General features: G+C 38.9%; 1 protein-coding gene across 2 annotated transcripts; it reads left to right on the plus strand.

Moving 5' to 3' along the window:
• Positions 1-29: 29 nt before the first annotated feature.
• DYNLT2 (dynein light chain Tctex-type 2) lies at positions 30-16,089 on the plus strand. Of its 2 annotated transcripts, XM_082475837.1 has the most exons (4): positions 30-199; positions 9,958-10,164; positions 13,275-13,433; positions 15,517-16,089. In XM_082475837.1, exons 1-4 carry the CDS (start codon positions 92-94, stop codon positions 15,625-15,627), a joined length of 585 nt encoding a protein of 194 aa, XP_082331963.1. In that variant the 5' UTR covers positions 30-91; the 3' UTR covers positions 15,628-16,089. The 2 variants fall into 2 exon arrangements, with proteins under 2 accessions (XP_082331963.1, XP_082331964.1); XM_082475838.1 differs by lacking the exon at positions 13,275-13,433 and having other exon boundaries at positions 33-199.
• Positions 16,090-19,858: the final 3,769 nt, after the last annotated feature.

Here is a 19,858-nt window from a genome sequence, read left to right on the forward strand (position 1 = left end):
GTCACGGCCCTCCCTGCGGCGCACTTCCGGCTTCCGCGGCGCAGGCGTGAGCCAGACCCTCTCGCGGGAATCGTCCGCGAGAGCCTGGGCGATGGAGAAGCGGGGAGGGGGTGGGAAGCTGCCCTCTACTGCGGCGCCTTTGCAGCCTACGATGACGCCTCGGAAAGAGAGGAGGCCTAGCATGTTCGAGAAGGAGGCAGTGAGTGAGGAGACTCGGGACGAGGGCCAACCCCTAGGCTGCAGAGCTCCGGCTTTTGTGGTGTAGACCCTAGACCACCGCGCTAACTGACTGAAACAGCTTCTTCGGTTCTCTTCAGATTTGTTCAGCTCAGGTTTCCTAAGAGGCGCTTTCCCCAGAAATACGTAATTTTAGTGTGTTTAGTGCCACCACACAAACCGCAGCTTTACTAGCCAGAAGTAGGTGTATGTGTGCTGTGCTTCAAAATAATAATAATAATAATATTTGGATTGGATATACCAAGCAGAACAATGAGATGTTTTGAGTTTTTGTAAACAGCAGCAGCCTCAGTATTTGAAGAACATACGAGAGAGGAAGTTAAATTGAAAATAATTCTGTCCATTAACTTACTGTCTGAAATTAATGCAAAATGATATTCAATTTTATTGGTGGTATAACACCAGGATTTCTGTATGAGCATAGTGTGAAAACCATTACTGTGATGGACACTCCATCTTTTATTGAGACTTTGAGAGAGAGAATAATTTGTCCAAGGGTACAAAACTGTAATGATAGAGCTGGGGCTTCTGGTCCACTTGCCTATAATTGTTTCTTTTCATACCTACTTCGTGGGACCCATAATCAACAGGATGAAGGAGAGATAATAGGCAGAACACTAATTTTTGAAGATCCTTATTTCAAATAACAGAATCCTTCCCACTGCCCCCGCAAAAAAAAAGTCCTGGCAGCATTTCAGGTTCTAATGACTGCTCTTTGGTGTCTGCATTTTACAGAGGAAAGAGAAACAAAAGGAGGAAAAATAAATAGGGCAAGTTCGCAGAACCAAGAAAAAGCACAGCAAGGCTAGAAACCTTAATATATTGGATTTTAAATTCATGCTCCCAGAAACTTTGTTGTATTGCCTCGTAATAAGTCTGAGAAACAGATAGGTCGCCTGCAGTAATGAAAAATATTTGTATTTTGAGGTGCCTTTTATAAACTTACTGTCTACTGAAGATCTGAAGTCTTGAAAAGTGAGGAAGTCTGAATCCAAAAGGAGGGGACAACAGATAGGTTCACTTGGTATATAGGCCAGAATCTGGGGAAAGGGGGACATGGACCAAGGCAGTTCCTGCTTATTTGCTATGAATGTGATTAACCATAGCTGTCTTTAAAATCTGGGCTTCTACAGGTAAGAAGTTTGAATTGGGAAGAGACTGAGAAAAGATTTCACAAATGCTCACTAAATGTGCCTGAGGGCAGTGAGTCACTAATTAGTTATTCCTCACTTTCAGGTAGCTGATTATTCTCATGATCCTGAGCATAAGAAAGATTAGGACACACAATTTAATTGTTATAAATGTCTTTTGATTTTCTCTCTCCTGCATCCATTTATTTTTCTCCTACTAGTAGGAACTCAATTTTCCTTTGGAGAATTAAGTAATTCCCTATTGGACAGAGTTTTGGTGGGACTATCAGTCACCTTCCTTAACTTTGTGGTGAGGATGAGACCAAAACTAGGCTGATTAGATGAACTCTTCCTGTAATAATTAAAGAAAATGGTTGAGATTAATTTAAATTGAAGGCGGCATACTGACCTGCCTCAAGTGTCTGACTCTTTAGGCTTCTCTTCCATTCTGTGAGCTACTCCATATCTTTCCAATTAGTTATGTATATGGTTAACAAGATTCCGTGCTTATTGTTTGCAACCAAAGATTCCAAAACCTTAAACAAATTACTGAAAATTGAAAACTTGGTTAGTCTCACTTGTCTACGTACATTTGAAAATCTTTAATACTAGCAAACAGCTTTTAGAAATACATTAATGTAATGGCATCTCATGACCATGCTCTTTTTTTTCTAGGATTGTAGGCTCAACATAAGGAAATGCCATATCAATAGGTTAAATAATTAAACTCAGATTTAACTCAGGTTAAATAATTAAACTCAAATACCAAAAAGTTCTTCATATTTAAAGCCTATTTCTAATTTTTGGAAGTGACTACAAAGATTCTTCCTTAATTAAGAGATAAAATACTCTTTTTTTTTTTTTTTAACATCTTTATTGAAGTATAATTGCCTTACAATGGTGTGTTAGCTTCTGCTTTATAACAAAGTGAATCAGTTATACATATACAATATGTTCCCATTTCTCTTCCCTCTTGCATCTCCCTCCCTCTCACCCTCCCCGTTCCACCCCTCTAGGTGGTCACAAAGCACCGAGCTGATCTCCCTGTGCTATGCGGTTGCTTCCCACTAGTTATCTATTTTACATTTGGTAGTGTATATATGTCCATGACACTCTCTTACCCTGTCACATCTCACCCCACCCCCTCCCCATATCCTCAAGTCCATTCTCTAGTAGGTCTGTGTCTTTATTCCCGTCTTGCCACTAGGTTCTTCATGGCCTTTTTTTTTTTTTTTTTCCCTTAGATTCCGTATATATGTGTTAGCATACTGTATTTGTTTTTCTCTTTCTGACTTACTTCACTCTGTATGACAGACTCTAACTCCATCCACCTCATTACAAATACCTCCATTTCATTTCTTTTTATGGCTGAGTAATATTCCATTGTATATATGTGCCACATCTTCTTTATCCATTCATCTGTCGATGGACATTTAGGTTGCTTCCATGTCCTGGCTATTGTAAATAGAGCTGCAATGAACATTTTGGTACATGACTCTTTTTGACCTATGGTTTTCTCAGGGTATATGCCCAGTAGTGGGATTGCTGGGTCGTATGGTAGTTCTATAAAATACTCTTAATAAAGAGAATACTAAATCAGAAAGCCAATATATATATATGGAAGAAATGGCAGAGATGTGAGTTTTCAGCATGTTAGAATCTCTGATTGTTATTTTTAAACCACAAATGCATGCCCTATCCCCAAGGAATTCATTGCAGTTGAGAGCCACTGTTAATGATATAATATAGTTGTATCCATTGGGTGTATTGTGAGAGGAAAAGAAGATGGCAGTACCCTGGAGAAGCATTCTATTAATGGAAAAGAACAAAGTAAAAATTTCATTTTTAAGAGGTTTGGGGAGCTATAATGCCTTTCTTCCCCAACTAAAACATAAAGCAGTCTGACAGATGATTAAAACAGCAGGTTTATTTCTGATTAAGGACTTCTACTAGAAGCCAACATGGAGTAACTCCTACCAGAAACTACAGAAAATTACACAAAATGTATGAAGTACTTATTTCCACTGGCTGGATGTAAGGTAAGACAGGATTGTGATCTTTGAGAGATGAGACACAAGAAAGGTGAGCCCCAAGATTTCCCCTAATGTACTGCCTGGTGAGGGCTTCCAGCCCATACCTTATGGAGGTGTCTCCCTTAGTTGAGAATGATTTGAGAGTCAGGGTATGTCAGGGTGATATAAGAGCAGAGTATTAGAGAGGAGAGAGCTGTACAAACAGTTCCCAAGATCTGCAGAGGATTTTCCTCAAGTCTTCAGCTTAGTACATCAGTGCATCTGGTGAGGAAGTCAGGTGTGGCTAGAGAAAGAACCACCCAAAAGAAACAGAAAAAAATCCTTGGACTCACACAAAATAGATTTTTTTTCCCCACCAGTAAGAGTGGAAAACCATGTAAATCATAGGGCATTGGTTAGAGTGCTAAGAAGTGTATTGTCTCAGTATTGGGGGAAAAAAGCCCTAGACTTAGGGTTTTCTCTAGTTTGGCCTATCAGAGCTTAAAGACATGCCTCGAGAGGATTACAGTGTTTCCAAGTTACTGCATTCTAGAAGAAAGCTCAAGAATGCATGTGGGAATACAAAAATATACAGCTAAAACAGAAGGTAAAATTCACAATATCTGGTGTTTAATTAGCATACCTTCAAAGAAGCAGAAAAGTACAACTCAAAATGGAGAGAAGAAACAAAACACCCAGAAATGATAAAAAGATAGAAATAGTATAAAAGGACACTAAAGTGGTTATTATAAAACAGTTATTGTGTTATATTAGTTTTCATCACATTAAAGCAGTTATAAAATACTGATATTATAAAAGAGTTAATATTATGTTCTGTTCAAGAATGAGGAGAGGGACTTCCCTGGTGGTCCAGTGGTTAAGACTCCATGCTCCCAATGCAGGGGGCCTGGGTTCGATCCCTGATTGGGAAACTAGATCCCACATGCCGTAACTAAGGATCCTGCAAGCTGCAACTAAGGATTCTGCATGCCTCATTGAAGATCCTGCATGTGGCAACTAAGATCCCACCTGCTGCAACTAAGACTTGGGCACAGCCAAATAAATAAATAAATATTTTTTTAAAAAATCAGAAAAGATTAAGCGTGGTAAATCCAGGTCAAACCTCTACAGATGAAAAATATAATGTTGGAAATGTAAAATAAACTGAGTGGAATTAACAGCAGATTTGACACTGCAGAGCAGGCTTAGTGAATTTAGAGACAGCAATAGAAAATCTGAAATGAGCTATGGGAAAATTTCAGGCAAAACTTTTATTATCTTTGGATCCCCAAGTGAGGAGAGGGGACAAACTGACCAAGACTTGAGAGAAAACTCAAATAAATAAAATCAGAAATTAAAGAGAAGAAATTAAAATTGATACCACCGAAATACAAAACATCATAAGAGATCACTATGCCAACTAGTTGGACAACCTAGAAGAAATGGATAAACTCCTAGAAACATACAACCTTCCAAGACTGAGTCATGAAGAAAGAAAAAATCTGAATTGACTGATTACTTGTGAGGAGATTGAATCAGTAATCAAAAACCTACCTAAAACAAAAGTCCAGGATCAGATGGCCTCACTGGTGGATTCTACCAAATATTAAAATAAGAATACCAGTCCTTCTCAAACTCTTCCAAAAAAATAGAAGAGGAGGGAACACTTCCAAACTCATTTTCAAGGCCAGCATTACCCTAATACCAAAACCAGCCAAGGACACCACAAGAAAAGAAAATTATAGGCCAGTATTCCTGATGAACATAGATGGAAAAATCCTCAACAAAATATTAGCAAACTGAATTCAATAGCACATTAAAGAGATAATACACCATGATCAAAGGGATTTTATTCCAGGGATGCAAGGATGGTTCAACATCTGCAAATCAATCAGTGTGATACACCACATTAACAAAATGAAGGATAAAAATCTCATGATCAAAAAAAAATCTCATGATAATTCGAATAGATGCAGAAAAAGCTTTGACAAAAATTAACACCCATTTATGGTTTTTTTAAAAAACTCTCAACAAGGTGGTTATAGAGGGAATGTACCTCAACATAATAAAGGCTGTATATCAAAAGCCTACAGCTAACATTATACTCAGTAGTGAAAAACTAAGCTTTTCCTGCAAGATCGGGAAAAAGACAAGGATGCCCACTTTTGCTGTTTTTATTCACATAGTCCTGGAATTTCTAGACAGAACAGTTAGGTAAGAAAAAGAAATTAAAGGCATTCAAATTGGAAAGGAAGAAGCAAAATTGTTGCTTTTTGTATATGACATGATATTATATATAGAAAATCCTAAAGACTCTGCCAAGAAAAAAAAAAACTATTAAATTAAAAAACAAATCCAGTATAGTGGCACGATACAAAATCAATATAAGAAATTCTGTTGAGTTTCTATGTACTAATAATGAACTAACAGAAATTAAAACAATCTCATTTACAATTGCATCAAAAAGAATAAAATACTCATTAATTTAACCAAGGAGATGAAAGACCTGTCTACTGAAAACCGTAAGACATTGATGAAAAAAAATTGAAGACATAATAGAAATATATTTCATGCTCATGGATTGGAAGAATTAATATTGTTAAAATTTCAATAGTATCAAAAGGACCTACAGATTTAATATAATACAATCCCTTTTGAAATTCCAATCCCTATTCCAATTCCAATTCCAAAAAAAATCTGATGAAAAAAGTGGGCAGAAGATCTGAATAGATATTTTTCCAAAGAAAACATACAGACAGCCAACAGATACATGAAAAGATGCTCAACATTACTAATCAGGAAAGTTTCATATCAAAACTCACAACTGTTAGAATGGCTATTATCAAAAAGACAAGAGATAAGTGTTGGTGAGGATGTAGAGAAAAGAGAACATTTGTGCACTGTTGGTGGGAATGTAAATTCATGCAGCGACTACGGAAAACAGTAGAGAGGTTCCTCAAAAAGTTAAAAATAGGACTATCATGTGATCCAGTAATTCCACTTCTGGGTATTTATCTGAAGAAAACAAAAACACTAATTCAAAAAGGTATATGCACCCCCATGTTCATTGCAGCATTATTTTCAATAGCCAAGATATGGAAATGACCTGAATGTCCATTGATGAATGAATGAATAAAGAAGATATGGTGTATATGTACAAAAAAGAGTGAAATCTTGCCATTTGCAAAAACATGGATGTGTCTCAAGTGCATTATGTTAAATGAAATGTCAGAGAAAGACAAATGCCATATGATCTCTCTTATATGTGGAAGCTCACAGATGCACAGAACAGATTGGTGGTTGCCAGAGGTTGGGGGTGTGGGGAAAGGGCTGGAGGGTGGGCAAAATGGGTGAAGGGGGTTAAAAGGTACAAACTTCAGTAAAATAATAATATGCTCAAGTGTGGTTTATTCCAGGAATGCAAGGTTGGTTTAACATTCAAAAATCAATGTAACTCACCATATTAACAAACCATTAGGGATGAAAAATAGGATGGAAATTGGTAACATTTCTACCTAAATTAAAGCAGCTCACCTAGTCATGGGTCTATCTGGATGATGACCTATATCTAAGATGATGTCCTATCTCTGTAAAGCATATGCAGTGGTGGAACAGAAAATATGTACTTCTTATAATCAGATGTCAAGAGGTGAGCTGGGGAGATTCTGCGCTAAACATGCTCTTCCTCTCCCTAACTTGCTTATCACATAAACTCCCTCAGAGAGGAACAAATGAGAGGGCAAAGAAGGGGAAGTATTGCTCCAATAACAGTTTCTGCCACATAGAAACATCAATGGTAGAGAATAAATATTTTCCCATAGTATTCCTGGGAATATGATTTTTAATATATACGTTTTAAACTACTGGTCTATGAAGTAAGTTGTGAAAAATGAAGAGGAGTGATAGAAATACGTAGAACTGTAGGAAAATCAAGATGTAATAAACATTAAAATTAGTAAAATTTTAGTAGGGAACAATGGTATTTTTATGTTATACAACTCCTAAAAACATAAAATGTGTTTTTAAATCACCTTAAATGAGACATTGAAAGAATATCAAAGGAATTAATGCTTCAGAATAAATTGAAAGAAATTTTTGTAACATAAAAAATTAATTGTAAATAAAAGTTCTTCTGTAAATGCAGAAGCAAACCATGTTCCTGGTTTGAAAAGCTATTGTAGGGGCTTCCCTGGTGGCACAGTGGTTGAGAATCTGCCTGCTAATGCAGGGGACACGGGTTCGATCCATGGTCTGGAAAGATCCCACATGCTGCGGAGCAACTGGGCCCGTGAGCCACAACTACTGAGCCTGCGCGTCTGGAGCCTGTGCTCCACAGCAAGAGAGGCCGCGATAGTGAGAGGCCCGCGCGCCGCGATGAAGAGTGGCCCCCGCTTGCCACAACTAGAGAAAGCCCTCGCACAGAAACGAAGACCCAACACAGCCAAAAATAAAAATAATAAATAATAAATTAAAAATTAAAAAAAAGAAAAGCTATTGTACAGTTACAAAGTTATTTATCATTAACATTATTTGTAAACAAGTATCTTAAACTATAAATTATTACCTCAGGCCTTGATCTCCCTATAATCTATTCACCATACAGCAGCCACAATAGTCTTTTAAAACTGTAAATTAGAAAATATCACTTGCCCGTTTAAATCCTTCCAATGGCTCCTCATTGTTCTGAGAATAAATTTCAAATTCCTTTTCAAATTCTACTTAGTCCTACATGATACCTTTTTGTTATTAATGTATTTATTTTATTTATATTTGGCTGCGTTGGGTCTTCGTTGCTGTGCGCGGGCTTCTCATTGCGGTGGCTTCTCTTGTTGCGGAGCACGGGCTCTAGGTGCGCGGGCTCAGTAGTTGTGGCTCATGAGCTTAGTTGCTCCGCGGCAAGTGGGATCTTCCCAGACCAGGGCTCGAACCCGTCTCCCCTGTGGCAGGTGGATTCTTAACCACTGCGCCACCAGAGAAGCCCCATGATACCTTTTTAACCTTATTCTGTTACTACTATTTTCCTCACTCTAAACGATCCAGACACACCAAATACACGTCTATTCTCAGAACATGTTCTTTGTCCTTCCTATTTCCTGTTCCTTTTAGACTTCAGCCCAAACCGGACTGAAGGGACTTCTCCAATTATTCAGTCCAAATTAGGCCCTCATGATGAGTTTCTATCACGTCATGTGATTTTCTTTGTATAGCAATTACCACTATTTAAAGTGGCTTGTTCATTTCCCTATATATGTTTTTATTGTCTATCAGTCCTCCTCCCCACTAGAAGGATAACTCCATGAGTGCAGAGTCCTTGATTATGAGTTAATACAAGTAAAACAATTAATTCCTGGTTATTATAATGAAGTTCACCGCTGTAACTTCAGAGCCTAGAGTACTTAACTGAACCATAGTAGCCAGTAAATCAGTAGTTCTTTAAGACAGGTTGAATGTCATACAATAAATGTTGAATGTAAAAAGCACAGAAAGATGTATATACCAAATCAATACACTTTTGTTATCTTTTCAATTTAAGACAAATGTGTTATGTAAATAATTGTATTATTCAAAGATAAAATAATTAAAATTATAAGAAGACAATAAAGGATAATATTTTCATAATGTCAGGGCAGGGAACATGAAAGGTTTTCCTTACATACCAGTCTTCTAGCCACTCAGTTGCCCTCTCAGGGGCCACTCTTTTTTTTTTTTTTTTTTTTAACATCTTTATTGAAGTATAATTGCCTTACAATGGTGTGTTAGCTTCTGCTTTATAACAAAGTGAATCAGTTATACATATACAATATGTTCCCATTTCTTTTCCCTCTTGCATCTCCCTCCCTCCCACCCTCCCCATCCCATCCCTCTAGATGGTCACAAAGCACCGAGCTGATCTCCCTGTGCTATGCGGCTGCTTCCCACTAGTTATCTATTTTACATTTGGTAGTGTATATATGTCCATGACACTCTCTTACCCTGTCACATCTCACCCCACCCCCTCCCCATATCCTCAAGTCCATTCTCTAGTAGGTCTGTGTCTTTATTCCCGTCTTGCCACTAGGTTCTTCATGGCCTTTTTTTTTTTTTTTTTTTTTTTTTTTTTTTCCCCTTAGATTCCGTATATATGTGTTAGCATACTGTATTTGTTTTTCTCTTTCTGACTTACTTCACTCTGTATGACAGACTCTAACTCCATCCACCTCATTACAAATACCTCCATTTCATTTCTTTTTATGGCTGAGTAATATTCCATTGTATATCAGGGGCCACTCTTGTTTCTAGTTCTTTTGCATCTTCCATGGATGTTCTAAATATATGCATTCAAATTTGTGTTTGTGTGTATTTGTGTTTATAGATAAATAGATAGATGATAGCTATATTCTTTTTTCTTCTTTTACCAAATTGATAGCCAGGAGTGAATCTAGGATTTAGCAACCACATAATCATAGGAGTCTTATAATGGATTTCCAAGCTTTGTGTCAGTCCTGTCCCATTGCACCAGGGTTCTTAAAACCGAAATTTCATTTTACAATTAAAAAAGTAATCTCTCTCTCTCTGTCTCTCTCTGTCCCTCCTTTCAGTATGCACAGATTTTAAGAGAAAGACTGAGAGAATCAATTCATGATGTTCAGTACGTAGAGCCACCATTTGATGACTCAGTTGCTGATACAGGTAAAGAATGGAAGAGTGCCCTGGCAAAACTAAAGTTTGCTAATTCATATAGAATGGAGCCACTGAAAAAATTCCAGGCTCATTCAGTAGAAACGAAAGTCCAGCAGATATTAAAGGTAGGTTGATAGATATATATGATAGCAATATCTTAGCTTTGGGGGTTTGATAAACTGTATTAAGATTTATGGCAGTATAGTTACCCTGATTGATTTTTTTGTAGCTTTTATCTCTGAAAATATGGAAGTACTTTGTAGTCATACGCAATAATCTTCATGTTGATGCTATGATTAAAGCTAGACCAAAAGGAATATTCTTTTGCTATTTCATTTAACTCTTAATTATCCATAAATTATTTATCCTTCAGGTTCGATGTGTCTCCCATATTTGGAGGAATGAATAAAAAAAACCCGTATTGAATATGTGTGAAAAATTGATTCGTGACGACACTGAAACATCTTAAGGACAGGCAATCCCCAACTTATGCATGGTTTTCTTCCCAGCTGGAATCTGAAGTTCATTTAAGACAGTTTGAAACTCAGACACATGTTTTCAGGCTAGTCCAACAGAGCTTCTTCAATTTTACAAAATTAATACTGTAATACTAATACCAATATTAATTATACTACTGTTGGTATCTGAAGACTACATGGTTCAGATGGAAAGAATTCCCTTGACCATCTTTCCTAATAAAGGGCCAAATTAAAAACTTTTAAATTATAGAATGTTTGTTTAAGGGACCACTTTTTCTGAATCCCCTTTTCACCTTCGGGCACCGGGCACCCAGGATTTTTCTGATGACCAGATTCCCTTTGTGGGACTCTACCCAGCCTAATCTCCCTCTCCCACCTCTAATTTACAAGACGCACTCCTTTAGTAGTAACTGGTGTAAGCTAGCTATTGGGAAGAAAGCATATGTTTAGTTTATTCTGTATAAATGATTAATGTCCCTTTAATTGTATCAAAGTTAATTCTTAAATGAATTAACCTTTATTAATGCAGAAGAATATTTAGGAAACCTACCCTCCAACCTCCCTCCACCACCATAGACATAGATACATTTCTAAGCTGAATTAATAATTATCAGATAATATTTGGTAAAGATATTATGGCTCATAACTTCAGGAAATAAATTCAATTCAATACAATAATTCTCTGATCTAAACACTAATAGCAAGCATTTGTGATTGAGTATACATTTTGGTGTGTCTCTCACTCAGCCCTACCACATAGACTGAGTTCAAGTTTATTGAATATAGTAGAATTTCACATTGTATTTGCATATGATAGCTTATAGAATTGCATTGAGCATGATGGGGCCTGGAACAGCTTATTGGAAATATAGGTGGAAGGCTAGGGGTCATAGAGAGGCCGGGGATTTTCCTTTGCGTTTAGGGAAAATTGAACACAGTTCTAGACACGGAAACAGTATATACTGATGGAGCTTATAGGTATCTTCCTATAGCACGTGCTCTTTATTTATTAAAAGTGAACACTTATGTAGATAAAGCCTGGCATCTCTTAGGCAGATTCAGAAGGGAGAATGGATGTTGCTAAGTGTCCAAAAGATTGAGCCAGTTGCCTGAGGGGACTAAATGCTTCTAGACCCAGTTTAGATCCAGAAGCATTCTAGAAGGGAACCAAAACCAAAAAATGGGTAATTTATTTGGTTTTACTTGCCTATAAAATTGCCAGGTAGGCATCCATTTGTTGTCATTAGAACTCAGAACATTGGTTAATTTATCATTGGTCTGAGTCAGTTAATCAAAGCCAGGTGCCACCTGCTCACCAGCTGGTTCAGGTCTGCTTACGGTTTGTAGGAAAATGTAGTCCTTCATGGCTCACATCTGTCTCCCCACCTGCCCCCAGCTATATATTAATTTAGTAAGAAACATGAGAAATCTTTGATTTCCTTGATACTCTCCTGGAGGCCACAGAAAAAAGCAGTAGAGTGAGAAGCCATAGAAACAGGATTAGAAAGCAGTGGCATTTAATTTGTGGAGACAAGAAGACAGGAATAGGGACTTCGCTGGTTGTCCAGTGGTTAAGACTCTGCCCTTCCAATGCAGGGGGTGTGGGTTCAATCCCTGGTCGGGGAACTGAGATCCCACATGCCACGTGGCCAAAAAAAGAGACAGGAATAACAATGCAGGCTCTGCTCCTGAATTTTAGCAAATATATAAATTTGAAAAAGATTTAAGATTCTCTACCTAAGAATTCCCAGAAGCTTTGTTTTAAAATTCGTCTTGTGTCTCCCTAATAACTGTTTGGCACAGTAATCTAGTAAAGGAAAACTTAAGCTTAAGGGTTGCTAATGAAGGGCAATTGAACATAATTTAAAAACCAAACTAGGGGGCTTCCCTGGTGGCGCAGTGGTTGAGAATCTGCCTGCCAATGCAGGGGACACGGGTTCGAGCCCTGGTCTGGGAAGATCCCACATGCCGTGGAGCAACTAGGCCCATGAGCCACAACTACTGAGCCTGCGCGTCTGGAGCTCGTACCCCGCAACAAGAGAGGCTGCGACAGTGAGAGGCCTGCGCACCGCGATGAAGAGTGGTCCCCGCTTGCCGCAACTAGAGAAAGCCCTCGCACAGAAACGAAGACCCAACACAGACAAAAATAAAGAAAGAAAGAAAGAAAGAAAGAAAGAAGCTTTCATTAAAAAAAACAAACAAACAAACACCAAACTAGGGCCTCCCTGGTGGCACAGTGCTTAAGAATCCACCTGCCAATTCAGGGGACATGGGTTCGAGTCCTGGTCTGGGAAGATTCCACATGCCGCGGAGCAACTAAGCCCATGCGCCACAACTACTGAGCCTGTGCTCTAGAGCCCGTGAGCCATAATTACTGAGCCCGCGTGCCACAACTACTGAAGCCCGCATGCCTAGAGCCCGTGCTCTGCAACAAGAGAAGCCACTGCAATGAGAGGCCCGCGCACCACAACGAAGAGTAGCCCCTGCTCGCTGCAACTAGAGAAAGCCCACGCACAGCAACGAAGACCCGACGCAGCCAAATATTAAAAAATAAATAAAGAAATAAAACTAAATTTTCTTCAAAATTATTATTGAAATAAATTGGTAAACATATCAACCATTTAATATTATTTGGTTAGAAATATGTATATTTTTCAAAAAGTTATATGTATTAATCAGACACATATTCTACTTCCATTTTTGTTTAGAAAATATTTGGTTTGAAAATTAAAATATTTTTCTTAATTTTTTTAAAGGAAAATCTTAAAGATGTCAAATATGATGACAAAGTCTTCTCTCATTTGTCGCTTGAATTAGCAGATCGCATATTGCTAGCAGTCAAAGAATTTGGGTTCCACCGTTATAAGTTCATTATAAAAGTATTATTTATTCAAAAGACGGGTCAGGCAATCAATGTAAGTACCTCACTGATCAGCATCTACCAAGTTCAACTATGAGGTCTCCCCTCTAAGTGACTTGATATTTATTGCAATGTCTCAAAGGCACATTTGAGGTGCATCTTGACTGAAAGGATAATTATGTGAACTATATTTTCTTTCACTTTGAATTATTTGAAAAATACTAGGCTAGAAATGGTAATTTTCTGTTAATAATTTATTAAATTGCATGGGTATTCTGTTCCTTGACCATAACAGTTTTGACAATTTAATGTCATTTAATAATTGATTAACCAGTAAATTTATTTAGGGCACTAAATAATGGGTATAGGTACTGAGGAAAATACAGAAAATTATATGACATGGACCATGAATGCCAAGGAGTTTTTACTCCAGTCAAGAAAATAAAGCAACACAATCTTGAGTGTAAGAAAATAAAATGATGCGGAGAATGTAATAGCCTAGGTTTTAGCGTGCAGTTGACCTGCATATGAATCCTGGCAGCAACACACACTGCCTCTGGCCTGGACATAGTTTTTTCTTCTGTAAAATGGGGCTGATAAAACCTACTTGCTAGAGTTAACGTGAAGACTTAATGAGATTATCCGTATTAAAATCCTTAACAGAGTGCCCAGCCCAGAGTCCTCAATAAACAGAAAGGCTTATTTTTTTTTATTCCTTCAATAAATATTTATTGAGCAATTCCTACATGAGAAAGGCTTATTACTATTACTTACAAGTAAGAGTGCTATACCCCGAGAGCTGTGTGCGTTTCTAGTGAGTTGAGCGCCAACTGTGTGGGGCGGGACAGTCTGAGGGGCTCCATGAGGAAGCCCGGTGGGAGGACTTGGCTGGGCCGAAGGCTGCCGCCCACACGGCGGTCAGCAAGGCTCCCGGGAGGACAGAATTACACCACAGCCTACGTGCACACTCGGGGAACGAGACGCTTCTAGATGGTGACAAGTGCTCCATGGACGGAGTGACTACTTGGGATTGTCTGGAGACGGGGAAGGGCCTCTGATGTCTGAATGACAAGAAAAAACCAGCCGTGCCAAAGATCAGGGAGAATGTCCAAGCAGGGAAAACATGGAGCGCAGAGACGCTAAGGCGGGGCGAACTCGCTGTGCTTGACTAATAACCAGAGAGGCTGTGGTGTATTTAGGTAGCCCCACCCCAGAATTTAGCAGCCTAAGACACCAGCCATTTATTTGCTCATCATTCTGTGGGTCAGCTTAGCCTGGATTAGCTGTTTGGATTTTCGGCTGGTCTCACGGATGCACTTGCAGCCATCCAGTGACTCAGCTGGACCTAGAGGTCCACCGCGGCCTCACTCACAGCTGTGACAGTTGGTGCTGGCTGTTGGCTGGGGCACCTGGGTCCCCCTGCACAGGAGCCATCATCCTCCAGTGGACCGAATGGGCTTCCTTACATGTGGGGCTCCTCACAGCATTCCAGGAGGTGAGAGCAGAAGACCTCTTAAGGCCTTTCTTGGAAGTTGCACAGTGTTACATTCTTTTGCTCAGAGCAAGTCCCAAGGCCAATTCATATTCACAGGGTGGAAAAATAGACAGCCTCTTGATGGGAGATGCCACAGAGGATTTTTGACCATTTTAGAGCCACCACAGAAAAAGATGATGTGTGGCTTTGCAGGTGAAGCAAGGAATTAGGGTTTCTCTTTTAACAGCCTGCTCACAGAGTCAATACCATTTTTTAATTTCAAGACAAACTTCCGGTCGAAAATCTTTTAAGGGTGGGAAGAATAATTCCTTATTATGGACTATAACACCGCAGAGTAGTACCGCACGCAGAACTACTAGACCCAGATTACAGAGTGCCTCCTGTTCCTGCCCCCGACACGCTCTGCTAAGGGAGCGTCTTTCTGTGTTAGATAACTTACCAGCTCCAGTAAACGAAAAGATGGACCCAGGAAGCATCACTGTCAAGTCTTTTCAGCAAAGGGAAGATTGGACAAATTACTTTTAAAGTATAACTTTCTGAGATAGCGATGCATCTTCTAAACAGTATCAAACTTGTATAGATTTAAAAATTACTACTTAACATGTTCGATCTAAAGTGGGTCTTCTAAACATTTCTCTCATAGATTGCCAGCAGATGGATCTGGGATATTGCGTGGGACACCTGGGTTGCTGCGAAACATGAAACTGAAACTTATGTGGCATTGGCCTTAGTATTTGCTCTTTACTGTGAATAGCTTGTTACATGGACTAAAGAGTGTTTACTTCTCAACTTTTCAAAAATACATGAAATTTATAGATTTGTGAACCTCATAGTAGTTTTGATTAGCTATATTTTTATATCTCCAATTGAAGCTTAATTGTATTCTTTTAACAACAAAGTTAAAGCTGGATTTTTACCTTTATACTTACTAGTTATCATATTTATTAACATTGTATTACCCCAAAGTATAAAAGTATAAGAGGTATATGTATATGCCTTTTTCATATATATATATACAAATACATGAATGCTTATGATGGATTATAATATGGGGGAATTATTTATCATCCTAGTTAGATTTAAGAAAATTAGAATTTGCTACAGGATATTATGATGCAAACTTGTAAAATGTCAAATTAAGTAAATGTTAAGATAGATTTTTGGAAAACTTCCAAAGGCAGATATTTTAAATGGTATCTTAATATACTACATGCATTCTTTTGAAAGAAGTTACCAAGTTTGAAAGATGTTGATATATTTAATACTTCCCTAACTAACACCTCTCCCTCCAATCAAAACACTTCCAAGTGTGCAGTCTTTCTATTTGTTAGTCCATTAGTTAAGCTCTTTTTAGCTGCAAGAACCGAAAAACCTAACATAATTATTTTTTTAAAAGAGGAAAATTGTATTTCCCAGGCATTTGATCAAGGATCCGGGTTCTTTCTGTCTTCCTGCTCTCCCCTCAGATTCTATGTACACGAGTTTAACTTGGTAAAATTTAACCACATTCTCATGGCTTTATCATCATGATTCACTCCCTGAGCTGGGCTGGAGCTCACCTTCCCTGAAGCACACGGCCGTGTGGAGAGTGGACATCACTGTCAATCGGGGCTTCTCCTGCAAGGAGGCAGGGGGTGGGGCTTGGTGGAGCCAAGCAGTAATGTCTGTGATAATTCATGCTATTTTCAAGTTATAGTCAGAACTTGAAAACACATGCCAAACTTAATGGACAGTAAAAATACTGATTAGTTGAATAATCTATAAACAGGAAAACAGAAAGACAGAGGAGAGCTTTCTTTTCACTTGTGTGTTTTAATGCATTGGCTAATCCAGGACTGGCAGTTCCATACTACACAGCATAGACATGACAGTTGTAGCCCAAAGAATCTTTAAAACAGGATTTATTGTTTGCTAACTTTGGTCACAGAAAAATCAGTAATAACAAACCTAAGAAGGGCTTCTGTTAAGCAATGTTCCTTCCTGATGACCTCATCAGGATAAACACACTTCCTGGTATTGAGCAGACGCTTATAAACGTGACTTTGTAAAGTGAGAATTATGCCTTCCTCCTAGGGTTGGTTTGTGAATTAAGTGAGGTAATATATATAGTCAGGCACTTATGCCCAGCACTTAGCATAACCCTGGAGCATACCAAATCCTGAAATGTTACCTGTTATCATTCAGTTTGACAGCTCAGAATTACCTTCAGTTCTGCTTTCTCTTGCCCTTGTCCCAACCCCCATTCGTACTTAATTGTTAAATTCTATGGATTCTGTTTTTTTGAAGTGACTCAAAATCATCCCCTCGGGACTTCCCGGGCGGTCCAGTGGTTAAGACTCCCCCTTCCAATGCAGGGGGTGAGGATTCTATCCCTGGTGGGGGAGCTAAGATCCCACATGCCCCGTGGCCAAAAAACCAAAACATAAAACAGAAGCAATATTGTAACAAATTCAATAAAGACTTTAAAAAATGGTCCACCTCAAAAAAAAAAAACAAAAAAACCCGCTGTGATATCTCTTGCCTGGGTCCTCACTCTCTCACAACTATTTGGATAGTCCTTCTTTTATTTATTCATGTGTTAATCGTTTTGTTCAACATATGTCACCACAGAAATCTGAACACCCCCTAATCTGATTCCCTGCTTCTCAAAACTTTATAGCAGGTTATTGACCGTCGTTTACATGGTTCATAGAACTCCTCTGTCATCCCACCCTCTCCTCCAGATGCATTTTGAGTTTCTTTCCTTAACAAGGACCTGACTTTTCCCTGAGGAAGAGTCCCACTGCAGCCCTCTCAAGTAAAAGCTGCTTTTTCTCTCATCCCTCATCGCTAATGCCTCAGAGCCAGGAGCTAGGTAGGCAACCCCACTGACTGTAAAAAGCTCTGGCTCCTGGAAATTTATGCAATCCGGATGTACAGTTCTTCACTTCTGTGTGTCATTGTTGCCTACTAGTCCCCTGGCCTGTTCCTTCTCATTTCTTGAAAACCTGAGCTACTGGATTGCAAGCTTCATCTCCACTCAACTCCTGCTGTCATTCTTTGTGACTTCAATATCCACGTAGATAATCATCCAATAAGGCAGCTCTCGCTTTGCACAAGTTGTAGTTACTACAGCTTAGTTGAATCACACCAGTCCCCCAACAACATGGTTCACATTTCAGGGACCACAGTATATTAACCGTGAGTAACTTCATAAGGTACAAACTCCCCAGCCACCTCTTCAGTCTTCAAGTCACTACGTAAATAGCAGGTGGGCGTCATGAGCCTTCGTCAAAGTCCGTCAGTCACTGGTCACTGCACTTCTGGTATTCAGCTCTTCAGGTCACTAGACAGCAAAGCATGTAGTTGTGTTGCCTCCTTGTCTCCCAGTGACAAAAGCACATGATGTTTTACAAAAATGGACCACCAAAAGAGGAAATTGGGCAAAAAAAGGTGAAAGTGCATCAAAGAAGTAAGAAGTGATGATGCTAGAAATGAAATTGGTTAGGAAATTTGAACATGACAACAGCAAAACCAAGACAGGATGAGACCTAAGCCCGCATGGAAGTACTGCAGGAATCATGGGGAGAAAGTCCAATAAGTAAGAAAAGGTGAAATTGCGTCAACATCTTTTAGCTTAAATTGTCCAGGAACAGAAAGCCACTTGTGGTTGTGAAAGACTTTCTTCTACTTTGGATAGAAAACTGTACGGTATCTGCTGTTCCACATCCGTGGATTTAACCAACGGCAGATGGTGTAGTAGTGTAGATATATTTAGTGAAAACAATCTGTGTAAGTGGACCTGCACAGTTCAAGTATCAACTGTAATAATAATTTTAAAAAAAATCTCAATCAGTTTGGCTAGCATTCAGGCCAAAGCGTTGAAGTTAGTTACTCTGTTGAAAGAAAACTGTAATTACAAAGAGACAGAAAAACAACCTTTTTCTGCCAGTAAAGGCTGGTTCCATCATTTTAGGCGTCGACATGAACTGATTCATGTCGACCTATCTGGTGAATCTGCTGTGAAATATGCACCCAGATTTCACAGGTTAGTTACAGACAGTGGTTGTGAGAAAAGGATGGAGATGTCCAGAGGAAAGGAGGCTAATAAGACTTCACATTAAAGAGACTCTTGGAGATTACTTACAACATTGAAAATGCAAAAGATAAAATGCTGGAAGCCATCCAAACTTCGAAAGAAGTATGACAATTTACCAAGGCATAGGAAAGATAAGTTACAGGATGAGAAAAAGGCAAGCACAATTTAAATTACTCTTGGTAAAGTTTTTAAAAGAAAATACTAATTCTCAATGTTTGTCATGTTTCAAATTACAGTGTACTAAATATAAGTTTTACATTGAAAAAAATTCTGTATATGTGTATAATTGTCAGTAAGGGAGTTTTCAGTTTTTTAACGAAAGTTTTTTAAAGTCGTAGAAGAACTCTACTTTTTCTCTTTGATTAATAAGATTACTTTGTACGACTCCAGCTTCCATGGTCGTTTTTATGGCCCTGTGCTATCATGCAACTAGGACTGTCTGTGCTCTAGGTTCCCAGTTCCTTGACCAACTCACATTCAAGGACCTTTTCATCTAGCACACGTTGGGCATCTGCTCCTTGGTTCATCCTGTAGACCTTGTTAGCCTCAAGATCAGCATGACCTCTGAAGTCTCAGTTTCGAGCAGGTTACTCTCATGCAGTGGTTTCCTGTCCTAGCTCACCACCTGGCACACCCTGAACAGTCACTTTTCAGTCCTGTTGAACCCTCCCGCTCACTGACCTTCCTCGCGCTTTCACAGTTCTCTTGTTTTCTGCCTCAGATCTCATGGCCCATCTTTATAACTGCTGTACAGTCACTCCCTGACAAACACACTCCAAATTCCTTTGCCCCTCTTCTTCCTTTGGGAACACCCCTTCCTGAACAATCCCGAATCCCCTTGTCTGCTTTGTCCAAGCCTGAGTTCAAATAGCTGAGCTTGACTGACTGGTTTCACTTTAAATTCACG

The sequence above is a fragment of the Balaenoptera physalus genome (genome assembly GCF_965194825.1).
Source record: "Balaenoptera physalus genome assembly, chromosome: 9".
Lineage (NCBI taxonomy): Eukaryota > Metazoa > Chordata > Mammalia > Artiodactyla > Balaenopteridae > Balaenoptera > Balaenoptera physalus.

Bases quoted from the DNA above. Each gene is read 5' to 3' on its own strand.
- DYNLT2 (XM_082475837.1), top strand. From the start codon at position 92: ATGGAGAAGCGGGGAGGGGGTGGGAAGCTGCCCTCTACTGCGGCGCCT. The intron at 200-9,957 runs GTGAGTGAGGAG...CCCTCCTTTCAG, and splicing joins GCATGTTCGAGAAGGAGGCA to TATGCACAGATTTTAAGAGA. The intron at 13,434-15,516 runs GTAAGTACCTCA...TTTCTCTCATAG, and splicing joins AGACGGGTCAGGCAATCAAT to ATTGCCAGCAGATGGATCTG.